At 34.3% G+C, this 16,529-nt stretch overlaps 1 protein-coding gene across 1 annotated transcript; it reads left to right on the top strand.

Annotated features, from left to right (window-relative positions):
- The first annotated feature begins 9,601 nt into the window (after positions 1–9,601).
- On the top strand, positions 9,602–16,045 carry LOC130814421 (uncharacterized). The gene is made up of 5 exons (XM_057680480.1): positions 9,602–9,911; positions 10,377–10,583; positions 10,674–10,904; positions 13,142–14,797; positions 15,099–16,045. The coding sequence occupies exons 1-5, from the start codon at positions 9,875–9,877 to the stop codon at positions 15,740–15,742; spliced, it is 2,775 nt and encodes a 924-aa protein (XP_057536463.1). The 5' UTR covers positions 9,602–9,874; the 3' UTR covers positions 15,743–16,045.
- The last annotated feature ends 484 nt before the right edge of the window (positions 16,046–16,529 follow it).

The following is a 16,529-nucleotide window of genomic DNA, read 5'->3' as shown; positions in this document are numbered from 1 at the left end:
CTTCACCTTAAGCTGGAAGACCTGTCAATTCACATCCCAATTTACTTGTCATAAATTACATCTCATGTTGTAAAAACAAGCAATAGAATTGACTCTGCTCATCAATTTAAGTCCAAGATGCTCGATCCAGAACAAAGCAACCACCAAATACTCAAATAGACACAAAATGACAGAATCAAAATGTCAATAGAACGAAGGAAGTATAAAGAATCATTTCAACATCAACAAACCAATCGGCAATAATCCATCACTTTACTAGTAAACAAACAACATTACAATCAGATTCAACTTTAAATTAAATGATTATATGAGTATATGACCTATCCATGTTTAAATGCCAAAAGCATATAATCAATGTCATCAACTAAAACAGCCTAAAATCAACTCTTTAGCATCAACCAAACAAAATTTTCAATTGATGAGCCATGACAAGTGATCCAATTACGCTTGGGTAGACGCGTGAAATTGGATTTGAAACGAAGATGAAGGATATTCCAAGGCTGATTTGCAGCATCTTGACAAGAGCTGGACTGCCAGGCCTCCTCTCAACACAACCCCGATGCTTTCCTTTGATCAATCAATGGAATGCTCAGTGTTCTTGGATAGAATGAAGTGTAATCTTAAGACTGATCAAGGGTTTACACGTTCATGAAGGGTAGACTGACCCTTAGTAACCCAATTGCACAGCAATTGAAAGAAAAACACACTTAGTGATTTTTCTGATTTTTATTCATCAAACTTGTTTCTTACAATGATTACATCATATATTTATAGAACTAGGCTACATGAACAAAGGCATGAAAATACACGTGGTTAACTAACTCTAACGGTCTTTTTTATCCATGTGAGTTGCACGTGTTCATTTAAGAACATAACAGAATCAGAACATAAGGCAGCCTACTGTCAGTGTGTTTCTGTTGACTGCATGGCCTTCGCCTCGATTTTTCGTGCACTTCCGGTGATTGTAAGGAGGGTTCTTGGGCCATGACAGCAAGGCCCATGTAGGGAGATTCCAATTCTACCCTCCACGTCCTCCCATGAACTCTGGTCACACCTGGGATGGTCCGTCAAGGTAGCCTGGTCAGAAGGTTGGATCAACAGCTGATGGTTCTTATCTGCGACTGGGTTCCCTTGTGCTTTTGTTCTAGGTGATTGTGTGCACTTCCAACATGTTTCTTGGACCTTTATGGCTAGGCCCATGTATAGATATGACGTCCCCATGATTGGTTAGGTCCAGATCTCCATGGTCAAGGCTTGGGTCATGCTGCAAGGTGAGCTGGTTAGCGGATTTTGCTGAGTGTCTGATTTCTCTTGTTCTGACGTTGCTGCTGGCTTTCCTTGCATGAACCAATATGGTTCAATCCCTCCTTCTTGGAAAAAGAATTGTCCTCAATTCTTGACCCTCTACTTGCATGCTTGAACTATCTAAAGGTGATATAAGCTGTTCATGCGTGCAGCTCACTGACGCACATACTTACTATCATGGCACACTGATGCTGCACACTGACTAGCTGAATGTGTGCACAACATTGATGTGTTGTTGCATAGGACATCTTCTGAATTCGGTTGCACGCAAATAAATCTGCTGCTGCACCACTTTCTGTGTTGTGCTTAATTCTTGAACCAACAAAACAAGAACAGTAGACTATCATACTCATTAATAGCTGCATGGAACAACTTCAGCTGCTGTTGTGTTTTAGTTGCTGCATTGCAATGTTAATGTACATATATTTCTAGCACAAACTACTAGAAAAACTTCAATTAAATTAGGAATCAGGTTCACCATGACCATTACACATGTAAGGAAGAATGCTCTTGCCCTTACTTGCATAATGAACCACACCCATATATTAAACAAGCTTACCAAGAAGATTAGCTTGCTTGTATTACCAAGGCTACACTCTACTTGCTGCATTCTCCCCTTCTTAGAAAAAATCCTTCCTCGAGTTTTTGTAGGATGAACCTCAACAAATCTACTAACATGAACAAACTCCACAAAGTGTGTTTGTTTAACCACACGATCAATGTGAACAAAATTTTCCTCCGTAGCTTGCACAACAAGTGAACTAGTCCTCAAACTTGAAGGAGAATTCACCACTTTTAACAGTTGCATCAAAGAGCCAACATCCTCAACATTAGTTTTCTCAACAATTTCTTCAAGATCCTCTTCATTGCATGAATCTGGATATTCATCATAGATTGGAACCACACTTGAATACAAGTCGAGTTCCTCTTGCTTAGAAGCAATTTCATCACCTTTTGTCTCCACAATGGATGGTTCTTGATTGTTATCAAAAGAAGAAAACAATGGTGTTCTTTTTGCATCAACATGCTTTGAAATGATCTCAAATCTAATCCTAACCGGATCAACATCAGGATTAAACTCATGAACAATTACTATTTTAGAATCCCCATGTTGCTCTTGCAATTGTTGTTGAAATCTCAGCTTTTCGTGATGAAGTTCAAGCTTCCTCTCCAAGCTTTGCTTTTGACTCCTAACATCCACCAATTTTTTAAGACAAAGACTCAATTGAGCCCAATCCCTTTGACGGTAACAGTCCACTTTCAACCTTGCAAGCCTTTCCTCCTCCATATTCAATATTGTTAGTTGAAGATTTTCAAGTGCACACTCTAGTTTATCCAATGATTTATGTGTGTTCATGTCTGCTTCCGTTGGTTTCATATTCTAAGGCTCAAGAATCTCTCAAAATTTAAGTATGAGAGTAAGGGTAAGAGTGAAAAGAAAGAAAAACAAAGAAATGAAGTATGAGATTTTTTGTGCACAAAACAAAAAGTGAACAGAACCAAACAGCCAAAATTCAGAAATTAGAATGAAATGTTTGCTATTGAAAACCCGACCAAACCAAGTCCAAGTATGATGAAACTTGGTGACAACACACCTCAAGATGTCTACAAACACCCCAAATTCGAAATACTCAAATACGTGGTCTAGTTTGATCACAATTCAAAAATTCCTCCAAACATCCAATCTGAACTGTTTTATGACCTTTGGTCTAAAACACTTGCACATCTTTTTTTTCACAACTCCAATGATTACACAAAAATACTGAATAAAAACTAGACTCAAAAATACCCAAAGTGAAAAAAAGAAATAATGAAAAAGACTCAAAAATGAAGAAGACACAACTAAAATACAGAAGACAAATACAAATGAGACTCTCCTGTACTTTGAGAAACAACAATGAAATGGGTGAATCAAGAAACCTATGAAACGTAAGAAAAAGTGCACAAATGATGTGTTTTAATGAATATAGGATAGTTATTGATAATTTGGTGAAAGATGAGAGAAAAATAAAAGAATCTTGATAGGTTTTCGAAGAAAACTTACCAAGGTACCCGGATTTCATCAGTTTTGGGCAGTATGTAAAGAAAAATTCATATCTCCTTAACCACAACACCAAATCCAAAGATTCCAAAGCCAAAAGTTTCCCCACTCAATCTGAAATACCGTGTAAAAACAGTTTTCAAAAACTCCCACAAAAGATCCTCCAAAACGATCAAGTTTCAGACCCCAAAAACTGACATAATCTGAAATTTTTTCACACCTTCAATGTGTTCGTATTTTGGCTATTCTTTTAATCAAAAACCACTTCAATTCTACACCCCACAAGGACTTTGAGGCTCTGATACCAATTGATCCAATTACGCTTGGGTAGACGCGTGAAATTGGATTTGAAACGAAGATGAAGGATATTCCAAGGCTGATATGCAGCGTCTTGACAAGAGCTGGACTACCAGGCCTCCTCTCAACACAACCCCGATGCTTTCCTTTGATCAATCAATGGAATGCTCAGTGTTCTTGGATAGAATGAAGTGTAATCTTGAAGACTGATCAAGGGTTTACACGTTCATGAAGGGTAGACTGACCCTTAGTAACCCAATTGCACAGCAATTGAAAGAAAAACACACTTAGTGATTTTTCTGATTTTTATTCATCAAACTTGTTTCTTACAATGATTACATCATATATTTATAGAACTAGGCTACATGAACAAAGGCATGAAAATACACGTGGTTAACTAACTCTAACGGTCGTTTTTATCCATGTGAGTTGCACGTGTTCATTTAAGAACATAACAGAATCAGAACATAAGGCAGCCTACTGTCAGTGTGTTTCTGTTGACTGCATGGCCTTCGCCTCGATTTTCCGTGCACTTCCGGTGATTGTAAGGAGGGTTTTTGGGCCATGACAGCAAGGCCCATGTAGGGAGATTCCAATTCTACCCTCCACGTCCTCCCATGAACTCTGGTCACACCTGGGCTGGTCCGTCAAGGTAGCCTGGTCAGAAGGTTGGATCAACAGCTGATGGTTCTTATCTGCGACTGGGTTCCCTTGTGCTTTTGTTCTAGGTGATTGTGTGCACTTCCAACATGTTTCTTGGACCTTTATGGCTAGGCCCATGTATAGAGATGACGTCCCCATGATTGGTTAGGTCCAGATCTCCATGGTCAAGGCTTGGGTCATGCTGCAAGGTGAGCTGGTTAGCGGATTTTGCTGAGTGTCTGATTTCTCTTGTTCTGACGTTGCTGCTGGCTTTCCTTGCATGAACCAATATGGTTCAACAAGCCTTAGCATTGAGTACTTTCTTTATAGTCAAGGGAGCGATTCAACCATAAGTTCAAACTAATGGTTGAAGCTCTAACATATGTTATATACCGAGAGCTTTTGCGCTACAATCATAGATGTAATCATGATTCATGCAACAAAGGCTTCCCCATATTAATGCTAATATCCAACCTGAATTGTAGTGAATATTGGACACATAAGAAAAAAGCAAATACACAAAAGAGCTTTGCAAGAAATAAACAAGAAAACCCACAAGAGCCTATACCACTAGTGGGTGATTTGACTTTTGCAACAAGTTAACAACAAAAACAAAAACACTACCTTGTTCGAGGCAACAGGAACCAAACTAGACCCATGGGCCAAGGCGCATTCCCGGGTCTATCAATTGAATAGAATCAGCATCTTTTTTCTTCATATTAAAACATCCTAAATGGATTTTTTTAACAATTTCCCGGAAATCAGCACAAATTCTTCATTCGAATAAATCAAACCATTAACTACTTGTGAAAGTAGACGATTTGTAAAGATGAAGAGACATTGTGATAAGAGAATAACAGGTTGTTAAAGCTTGTTCAAATTGGAAAATAAAAATTAAAAAAATTGATGATTAATTGATTATGGTGGTTATTTGTTTGAATGAAATTCTATTGGGAAAAAGAAGGGAATTTGGAACAAGCGTTTAAGAATGGGGATTATGAGGGTTTAATGTACAATTTTGTTCAAGGTTTAAAGATTTCTTGGAGTGTGGTGAAGGTGAGATGTTCAAGGGCTGGCCTATTAGAATATTTTTGGGCCTATAAGAAATAAGAACCTTTTAAGTGGCTTTTAGAATATTTCTGGGCCTATAAGAAGTAAGAAATCTTGGGTTGGAGACTTGGATTTAGTTTTCTTAAAACTATTTGACAAGTGAGTGAGTGACTCACTGATAGCTAATGAACGATAGCTAATTTGGTCAGTTGATTTTATTTATTGATTCGACCACAGGTTTTAAATACGCTAGTAAAAGTAGGTTTGACCATTTAATCATTTATTACTATCAAAATAAGTTAAAATTTTTCAATTAGTAATTTTCTCAAACACCACTTAATTTATCTATAGTCAAGAATGACCTCATGTATTAATAATCAAATTAGAACACAAAATTTTACTATTAATTTTGAGGATGAGAATTGATTTTAACTTGAAAGAGCATCTCAAATTCCCACCCCATTAACAGAGACTTTTTATAGTTTATTATTTTTTGATTAATTTCGAAATAATAGATTTTAACTATAAAATATTAGTAGTTGACTATTCAAAAATAAATTAGTGTTTAAGGACATTTTTTTCTTGAACAAAGCCCTTTACAGAAGAGTTTCTAAGTTAGAATTGTAATTAATATTAGTCCAACTACAATTTAGGATGCCATTTTGTAATTTGGACTCTAATCATGATAAAAAAAAAATTATATCAACTAAAGATTTGATTGATAATCAAAACTCTAAGATATATATATCTCAAAAGTTCATGACAACAAAAAACTTATTACCACTCATTCAGAACTTAGACTTATAAAAATCTTTTAATATGTATATGAATTTAAAATTTTTAAAATTCTATAAATAAAATTTCCAGCTAAAAATTTAAATTTCAATTTAAATTAAATCAAATTTGACAGAAACTCACCCATTCACATCCCTAATTGAAAGCAGGGGAGTTAATACATGTATGCAAGTATATGATAGAAGCTAAGTATAGACTCCATTATAGTACGTGACATTTCATTGCATGATTATTAGCATTAAGTAGCATGTAGCCAGTTTGGCACCCATCTCATATACGTTAGTCTATCATTAATGTGGCCTATCGTTACCAAACCACACTGCAACAAATTTACACTCCAATAATGAATTTTGTGTGCTCCATATATAGATACAGATATAACATACACAAATTTTTGTGAGAGACGGTATTTTAGATACAATTTTAAATTAGGTCAGTTCATTATATAATTTTTAAAATATTGTAAGTAAACATTAAGAATGATGTAAGTAAACATTTGAGATATTGAAAGTAGACATTAAGGATACATTAAGTAGGCATTAAAGATACAATAAGTAAGTATTAATTTTTAATGAACTGGGTTTGAGATACGTCTCTTAAAAAGACAATCTCTCAAGAAAGTAACTGTATAAAATATACTCTTCCAAAAGTCTTTTAATTTGGTGTAGTTTTGATACTCATCTCTAATAATATCTCATGTATAGTAATTATTTATCTTGGTTTTTTGTCATATTGTCATATACCATATGCAAAGATAAAAGGCAAAAGGAGCATTAGTTAACAGTTTAACACTTGTTTAGCGTATGGCCAAGACTCAAAGAGGAGAAGGAATGGAGAAAGGATGGAAGTATTAATTGCATCATTTATTTGAGTGTATTAATATTTTATTTTATGCTCCATTTACTTATTTTACAATGTTGGTCTATTATTCGAGTCATTTGAAAAATAAATATATTCAAAAATAAGAAATTTTATCCTTAAGAAAAATATTTCACCTTCTTATAACTTGTAAAACCTAATTATTGCCATAATATCTCCTATATTTCACCTCAAAATACCACAAAAATACTACATATATGATCATTAGATAAAATTATACAAATATACCATAAAACCATGCAAAATAAGTCTAATATACTACACCAAAAAAAAAAGCATAAATATCATTAATAAGCGTAAATAATTGTAATTATCAAAAAAGTTGCCTCAATAAGTAGCATGATAAATATGATGAGTGCATTTACCTAACATATAACCTAATCACAATTAATTAAGAGAAAAAGTAACCTAATTCACTAATTACATCATCATTTCTTCATATGACTATTAAAATTTAAAAGGATAAAGTATGAAAGCAATCACAAACATAATACAAGACATCAGAATCATACACTTGCATCAATTTCTATCATACTAATACTTTGATCAATGTGTCCATCTTATCCTGACAAATTTAACTAGAATTTCCTGCCATTTTCTATCATATAACCACTATTGGATGGGATAATGGAATATATATAAAAGGTGTTTATTTGGATCATCATAATAATTTTAAATTAGGTGTTTTGAGTCAGATTAAATATAATAAAACGACTTTTTATCAATATTTTTTACATTATTATTGTAAATTTATTCTTCTTCTTATTTAAAGTACGAATGTCTGATGAATACAAATCATATCTATAACTATTATTAAAACAAAACACGCTGATATCATTAATATTTAATACTTTTTACTTGTCACAATCTCAATAAAAAGTTTCCCACCAAAATTCAATAATGATGTCATTGTTATTATGACTATATTTATATATTTGACTTTATTACTTTCTAATAACTATGATTATAATATTATCCATATTGATTGATTTTATACTTTTAAAGTCAAATGTATTAGAAAACTATATATTTATTTCATCTTTTTCAATTATTTATACAATCTTATTAAAATTTATTTATTAAATGAGTATTATTTTAGTGTATTGGATATTTGAGATGGTTAAAAGATAACACTTTTATTAGGATTGTTTTAATTTATACAATTATTGGTTACTTAAATGCATTGTTTAATTCTAATTGATTTAGGTTGTGACTATTTTTATGCAACTCACTTATATTTTTATGACAAACAAATTACTTTTTTTGTTTAAACTTTTATAAAATAATTTTACATAGAAATTTATGTTAAACTTCATTTTGAAGTGTGTTATTAATGTTTATAATACTTTATATAAATTAACATAATATTTGTTTTTGTTAGCATAAATTGGTATATACTTTTTTTATTAAACATACTCATAAATTGGTATGTACTTTTTGTTAACAAATAAGAGTTGACTTACATGAATTAAACCTCTCTGAGGGTCTGACTAGGGATAGAGGTAGTTGGAGGCGTCATATCCATGTTTTAGACTATTGATATCCTCTTAGGATACCTTTGGGTGTTTTTGCCATCTTACTTCTCTCGTTTCTTTTATTATTAATTTCGTATTCTGTTTTGTTTTCTTTTGTAGTTGGTTCTACTTATTTTTTTTAATTATATGCATTTAATTTATCTTTTTCGGGTAACTATGTCTTATCATCTTTCTCGAGCCGGGAGACTCCTTTGGTCGCGCTCTCCTTTATGGGTATGAGTTGCCGCCGTCCTTCCCTCCCCAGACCCTGTCCATAGTTTTCTATGAGCGGAATACATTGGGTAGGATGATGATGATACTTCATTTACAAACCATTTGCCCTTTTATTCATAATAAACAAATATAAGTACAAATATAATTATATTAAAAATATAATCAAATTTTTTGTCTTTTGTTGTGATTTATTTGTCATAAACTATATTTTCAAAATCATCTACGCACACAATACAAAGTAAAAAACAAATCAAATAATGTATGTAATGTATACAACTATTTAGAGTGAAATGAGATATAACTATAATGTAAAATTTATTTCTTAAAATTTTAATTTTTTAAATGATACAAATATCTCGACTTAAATTTCAATTTTTAAACTCTGTCATGTCAAAAGTCAGAAATCATCAGACCTATAGTTAATTATTAAATTTGGTGCAAGTGAATATTAGACAATCTTTTAGGTTAAGTCAAATTTTGACATTGCAAGTTTGAACTAAGGCTAAAGTTGGATTCATGTCACTAAAATGGATTTGGTTAAAGCAACTCATTTTTATAATAGTCATGTACGCATTGAATTACATATTAAAAAGAATTCAATAAAATCTCATACGAAAATATATATTTTTTCATATTTCTTATCAAAATAATTCACTTTTTAACACAAAAATCTTGTTTTGTTGGAGGTAATTTTTTTTTTTTTTTTTTGAAATAGGATTAGAGGTAAAGGATTATAGTCCATGAGATCATGACCATAGACATAGGATTCACTTTGCAACCCAAATAATGAAATAAATATAGGGCCCCACTTCCCTTTGAATAACATGAGCACATGGTGTACTGCTTACTGCTTAGTAGCCCCTTTCCCTTCTTTCTCTCTCTTCACACTTCACTGTGTCACACTCGCTCTCACTCGCTCTCACTCGCTCTTGACTCAGTAACTACGCCCATCAATCTTCCCTCAAAAAAAGGGAAAAAAGACAGTAAATTTACCCACAATTAATTAATCATCGCCATTTGCCACTCTTAACTCTTAAGTACTATCCATTGTTTGACTATTTCTTCTTGTCTTTTCTCTCTTTCTCTCTCTTCATTTTTTCTTTCTCTGGTCTAAAAAATGGAAACCCAAGATCACAGGACACCTAAACAATCAGGTTAGCTTTCTGGGTCTTCCATTATTTTGGGTTATTTTCTGTCATTCCATATTTTTTTTTGCGTAAAATGTGATGTTATGTTTTAATTATTTTGTGGGTTTTTGTGTTTGGATTTTGTTTTATTTTATAATGTTATACATAAAACCCTGTAATGATGGAATTAAATTTGAGTGTATGAATGTAACTGTGTTAATAAAGTGACATTCTTTGGATTTTTCTTTTTTTGTTTGGCTGTTATCTGTTGATTTTTTCATGTTTGTTGAAAGTTTTTTAATTTTTGTATTTGTATTTGTATTTGCTTGTTTTCTAACAATTACCCGAAAAGCCTGAAATGATTGAATTGATTTTGATTTTGATATCTATGAAAGCGACAAACTTTTATTTTGATATCTAGTGTTTGTAGAAATGCTTGAATGAAAATTTTTAATTTTTTAATTTAATTTTGTTTTGATGTGTGAAAATAAGGTCATGAAGGACATAGTGGTGGAGGAGCTCATGTATGTCATAAATGTGGATGGCCATTTCCAAACCCACATCCTAGTGCCAAGCATAGAAGGGCTCATAAGAAAGTTTGTGGAAACCTTGAAGGGTATATGTTGGATAATGATGCACCTGAAAAAGCCCAATTGATGGATGGTGAACATGTTTCAGATGATGAATGTAAAACCCCAAGTAATGATCTTGTTTACAATCTCTTTAATTTTGTTGTGAATGCATTTCATGCGTTTTGTTATGCTGATTTTAAGATGGGTTTTGTTGAAGGTGGTAAGGTTGTTGAGAATACTATCGGCAGGAGGAGCAGCAGTGGAGTTGGGAGTAGGTCGAGTAGGTCGAACAGATCAGAAGAGGAATTGTTTGCTGATGCTGTCACAGATTTTGCTGATGGTTCGGGTCATGGAGAGGCCTCGTATGGTGTTATACAACGGTTTTATTCGTTGCAAAGTGTAACTGAGAATGATATCAGTGACACTACGGTTATTGCTGAAAATGGCGGTGAGACCCTTTATTTCTTTCTTTCATTCTGTTATATTTGGTTTTTAATTAGTGCACAATTCATTGTATATTCACAAATTATTTTGAGAGACGGTCTCTCCGAGAGATGCATTAGATATATGGGATAAATAGCCCATATAATACAAATTAAAGAGAAAAAAGAATGTGGACTTCTTGTTTTGAGGTCGTCTATTTGAGAGATGGTCTCACAAGAGTAGCTGTTGTATATCATAATCGGGAGTGTGCATTCAGAAGTAGTCTTAAATTTGCCTGATTGAAATTAACTTGTTTATGGCGGTGGTTTGTATACGATTACACATAGTACTATCTTCAGTCTATAGGATGTGAATGTGAAATCGCAAACTAATGTGACGTTGGTATTTGTTTTTTACTTGGGGAATTTTTTGGGATTTGTTAGATTCTTTTCCTCCTCCTAGCATTATATGATTAGGGTTATTGTAAAATCTATGAGATAAAGAGTCTATTTACATTGGAAGATGGGAATGTACTATTAAGCACTGATATTTGAACTCAAGAACCTTTTCATTTTATTTTTTCGTTTTGATGGGTTTGTTTTAATATGGAACATTTTAATGGTTTCTTTAGAGGCTATAGGAACGGTAACAACGAGGCACTTGATTGTAAGCTATATAATATACATGAATATTTTTTCATTAGTTTTTTGCCATATGCATTTTGTCATCAGTAGTTACAACTTTCAATAATTGCAGTTTGTGCAAATCTCTGATTTTATTCATTATTATTTGACTATTGATTGTGATGTCATATTTGTAATTGTCGTTAAATTATTGATATGGGATTTTTTTCTGTTGATTTAAGTGTGAACTCCTCTTTTGGCTTTTTATTGCTGGAGAATAGATAAAAACAACATTGTGAGCTTCTGTTTTAAAAATGAGGGAATACTGAAATAATTTCCCTCACAAGGAAAATATAAGAAAATTTTCTTATCAGCCAAATACTTAAAATAGTATCTGAGTTACTTGTAGTGCGAAAAAACCTGATTATGGAAATAGCTTATGGCTGAATTTGCTTGACAGTTGAGTATATACTTTACCTATTTCTTTTACATTTGCTATAATAAGCTACATATCTTTTCCTTTGAGTCAGCTGGTGTTTGTTCCTTTACTGAAGATGGATGTGTTTGTGCTTTCACTATTATCTGTCATCATAAGTGTATCCAACTAATTCACCTCTTGAATTCGCGATTTATTTTTTATGCTCCGAAAATAGGCTACAAGTCTACAACAGACCATAATTCACCTTTTCAAGTCGCGATTCGCGAGAAGACCAGTGAATCGTGTGAAACTAGTCATCATACTTACGTTTTTTCAATTGATGACCGTTAGTAAAACGGCTTGGCATGTGCAATATCTATGTCATGCCTAGGTACTATTCGCAACATAATGGTGATAATCGATAATCTATTTTGTCAACTACAGTAATTTTATGTTCCCAAGCAGTTGCTTCTTAGTGCTTTTGCACATAGATTCTACTCCAAACCAAAGGCTGGAAGTTGTGATAGATATGCCAGTGCTGGATATTCTCTTCTAGGCTCTAGACCAAACCAAACGGGTATTTTTATTTGGGAAGATAATATGGGTCATTTGATCTTCCTTACTTAAACAGGAAATGGTTATAAATGCTTCTGCTTGTATTGGAGATCATAGTAAGTCACATTTGTTGAGTGATTTATGTCTAGTGGGTAAGAGTTAAAGGTTAACGCAATTTGAAACACTAACTAAACGTTTCACGTTTCTCGTTTGAATCAAGATGGAAAACATATCCCTTTTCTTCTTTTGCTAGTTATAGTTATATTATGTTATATTTTTGGTGGGATATGCCGAGTATGATGATGATGTTCAATTTTTGTGATACAATACGATTGCTTTATGATTAGTATTTATGTTTCCTACTTATGATGAATGTATTTGATCATCATGGTCTATCATAGCTTCTATTGGATCACATTTCGTTTCCTAAGTTTCCGAAACATTAAATTCACGTTTCTCGTATTGAATCGAATTTCGTTTTGAGTAACATTATATAATTATATACGTAGGTGTAGTAGTCTATGCTTTTATACTCTTTGTTGGTGATGAAGAAATTGCTTATACAACAACGCATATAATTATTTCCTTCATTTTTATAAAGATCACTTTGTGGGTACCAGGTCTTGCTCCTGAACTACTGTTGCTTATTTATGCGTTTGAATGCAGATAATATATATGCATCCAAGGATGGTCAGGATGAGCTTCAAACTGAAGATGGTGCTCTGTCCCAGAATTATATTTCTAGCTCCTCCACTGGTCCAGCTATTGCCTCTATTTCAACCGCAGAAGAAAAAGAGAGCAAGTTTGAGCTGGAAACCAAGCAATCTTCTAAAACATCTCATGCACTGAATATTGCTGCTGTTGAAAGGGAAGATATTGTTTCAAGTAAGGTGAAGTCCGATCTAGGGACCTCATATAATGAGACAGCCGAAGTAGTATCCAAAGATGTTTCTGCTTTTAAAGCCGGGGATGATGAGATTCAAGGTTCCGTTGCTATTGGTGAAACTGTAAAGTCTACAGAGATGTTAGCCGGTAGTTCTGAAGTCAATGCTGATTGCTCTGAGGCAGTAGACGTTCCTAGTAATTTGTCTCCCTTAGAGAATCCAGTTCAAATTATTGATACTGCTAATGGAAGTATAAACAAGTCAAGTGATGTGATCGAGGATGATATCTCAAAGGCAGAAACTTACTATGTCGATGTTCAATCTGTTCCGGAAGCTTCACCTATACATAAGCATCCTGAAGCTACAGTGGAAGATGTGGGCCTTAATCGACGGGATATCGACACACATAATGCCCTGGGTGCTGTAACCTATGCGGCAGAAGAGGTTGGTGGTAATGATGTTGCTGAGGTAGGTGACAGTAAGAAAATTCTTCAGGAAGATAATTTCGTTGGAAGTGTTAAAAATACAGAGAATGAATTTAAGCAGGATCTTGGGCAAAAATCGGTAGATGAATTTGGTACTGTTGGAGGGCCATGTCAAACCCCCGATTTTGAAGCTTCTGATCCGGGTGTCAGCGAAGTCAAGAGTGAAGTAATTACAGAGTTTGAGACTGAATGTTTGGAAAGTGATAAAATTCGCAGTGCTGAAGAGCAGAAACCTACTATTTCCTCGGAGAACGTGTCGCCTGAAGTTGATAGTAGTGCTGCTGATAGTGTAGTGTATGCCTCAACGGGAGCTGCCAACACAAACAACGGCGTTGATGATGGCACGGAGCATGTACTACTTAAAGTTCAGGACAGGGAATTAACAGGGAAAGATTTGTCCGAAGAGCAGAAAAGCTCTATTGCGTTGGAGATTGCATCGCCTGAACTTAATAGTGGTGTTGCTGATAATGGCACAAACAACGACGTTAATAATGTCACAGAGGATGTACGACTTGAAATTCAGGACAGGGAACTCACAGGGAAAGAATTGTCTGGGAGTTCATCGGTGGCTGAATGTGCTATCAATGACATTCCACCCCTAATAAAGGAGCCAAGAAATGGTGATGGAATCTCTGGAGGTGTACAAATTCATTCGGATGAAAATGAGACGAGTGCTCATAAGCCACTTGAGCATGAGAAAACTTCTGACCATGGTAAGTCAGAAAAGATGACGGGTTCTGGAGATTTGATGGTCGGTGGTTCACTGCCAATGATGGAGGCTACTGGTGGCAGCTCAGGAGGAGGAGAATACGTAAAGTGTTCCAAGGAAGCTTCTGGAGTCGTTGCAGGTGACATGCTTACCAAGCAACTTATTACTGGCTCAGCGGTAGATGTTGTGCCAGATTCAAGTAGTCAAACCGACAGTCTGGATGGTAACTGGGGATCTGTCTCGGGTAATTTTATGCTGATTTCATTGGTGATGGAGCTAATTTGTGATTTTTTTTTATCAATTTTCAATACCGCCTCTATAATATTGAGTTGGATAAATGTTATCATGGATATTAGCATGGAACTTTCTTTATAGTAAACCGTAAAATTGGTTGCCGTTCCACAACCGACCACATCCAACCTTGTGAAATATGTGCCTTTTCAATGGTGCTTATACAAGAATCTCATTCTTGTTAACTCTCAAGTTCATAAACTGCTTCCCGAGAATTTGACGTTTATTTGCTTGTTTTTCTGTTGATGATGTAGTTATGTCTGCTATATCGGACACACCTCCTGCTGCCGACACTCCTGGATCGAACCAATCCTGTGCATCAACTGCAAAAGAAAATGCGACTTTGGAGCCAAAACCTGTGACGGAGAGTCAACAACCTGAGAAAAAAACATCGGCTGAACCATATGATGGGATTAGAAAAACGGAAGGCATATCTGAAATCCAGACGTTGGAGGAGCAGCAACAAACAGGATCTGCCTTACAGGCTGCTTGGTCTTCATCAGTTGCTCATGTGGAAAATGCGCCTCATAGAGGAAAGAGAGATGAGATCATCACAAAGGTAACGAACTGGAGCACTGAAAAGCAACATACTGCTTTGAAAACCCTTTTGGGAGAAGCCACCGCTAGAAGTCGAGCAGAATCACCCATTCATCATAACCAGAGCTCAACTTCGGAGCCCCAAACTGACGAGACCCCAGCAGCAAATAATGGATTTTCTAAGACAGAAAATTCTGATCCTAGCTCTACCAATCCCCCAGCAGAGAAATCGGAGGAAATGGGAAAGGAATGGAATTCTCCTGCAAGATACCCGGTAAACATCAAGACAGAGAAGAAAAGGAGCAAAAGCAAACTGTACTGGGCGCCGTTTCTTTGCTGTTCATCTGTTAATGCTAGGTAGGTTAGGCATTATAGATCAGGGAAGGAGTTGAAATAGATTTAAGAGACTATTCGAGTCCGTTTTTAGATGAACTTTATTGGGTTCGTATATGCTTACGACCTTGCACATTTTTAGCGGTTGTGAAATATGTCTGTCTATATCTTGGAAATTTTAAGATCATTATTGGTGTCTTATTTGTTATGCCACATACTATCAGAGTATCAGTTAAGATCATTATTGCATATTGTTGGTTAAAGGAGCAGAGTATTCATAAAAGTATGCAGATTCCAACAAGTGAGTCTTGTGCCTTTTGCTTTTCTGTTCTTTCTCTCTTTCCCATTTTGATTTTTTTTTTTTAGAAAATGGCACACAAATTAAGTATAATCTTATTTCAGATGCATGACGTTTGCAAATGCAACAAAGAGTTGGATATTTAGGCCATGTATATACTACTCCGTACCCTTTGATTATTTTAGTCTAGAATAATTTAACCTTTTTATGGTTTTTATTACAATAATTTTATCTTTTATCTATGAATAATTCCAACTTTAGGGGATATTTGCCTAGAGTAAATTTAGGTAACCTATTGACCTGTTATAACAAGTTTTTTTTAAAGATAAATTTTAATAAAATATTGAAAAAAATATTAAAAAATATAGAAAAATTTCTGATTTTTTTTTATCATTCAAATTTTTTTTTTTATAATTTTTAAACTTTTTCTCTAATTGTACATTAACTTTCAATTTACTTTTTTGGTGAATTATCGACTATAACAGGTCAATGGGTTACTTACGTTTACTCTAGGCAA

The sequence above is a fragment of the Amaranthus tricolor genome, chromosome 1, assembly GCF_026212465.1.
Source record: "Amaranthus tricolor cultivar Red isolate AtriRed21 chromosome 1, ASM2621246v1, whole genome shotgun sequence".
In the NCBI taxonomy this organism is placed as follows: Eukaryota; Viridiplantae; Streptophyta; class Magnoliopsida; order Caryophyllales; family Amaranthaceae; genus Amaranthus; species Amaranthus tricolor.
Note: the sequence above shows the minus strand (reverse complement) of the source record. Positions and strands in the feature narration are given on the sequence as shown.

Excerpts from the sequence above, each read along its gene's own strand:
- LOC130814421 (XM_057680480.1), top strand. The coding sequence starts at position 9,875 with ATGGAAACCCAAGATCACAGGACACCTAAACAATCAG. Across the intron at positions 10,905-13,141 it reads GGTTATTGCTGAAAATGGCG|ATAATATATATGCATCCAAG; the intron begins GTGAGACCCTTT and ends GTTTGAATGCAG. Across the intron at positions 14,798-15,098 it reads TAACTGGGGATCTGTCTCGG|TTATGTCTGCTATATCGGAC; the intron begins GTAATTTTATGC and ends TTGATGATGTAG.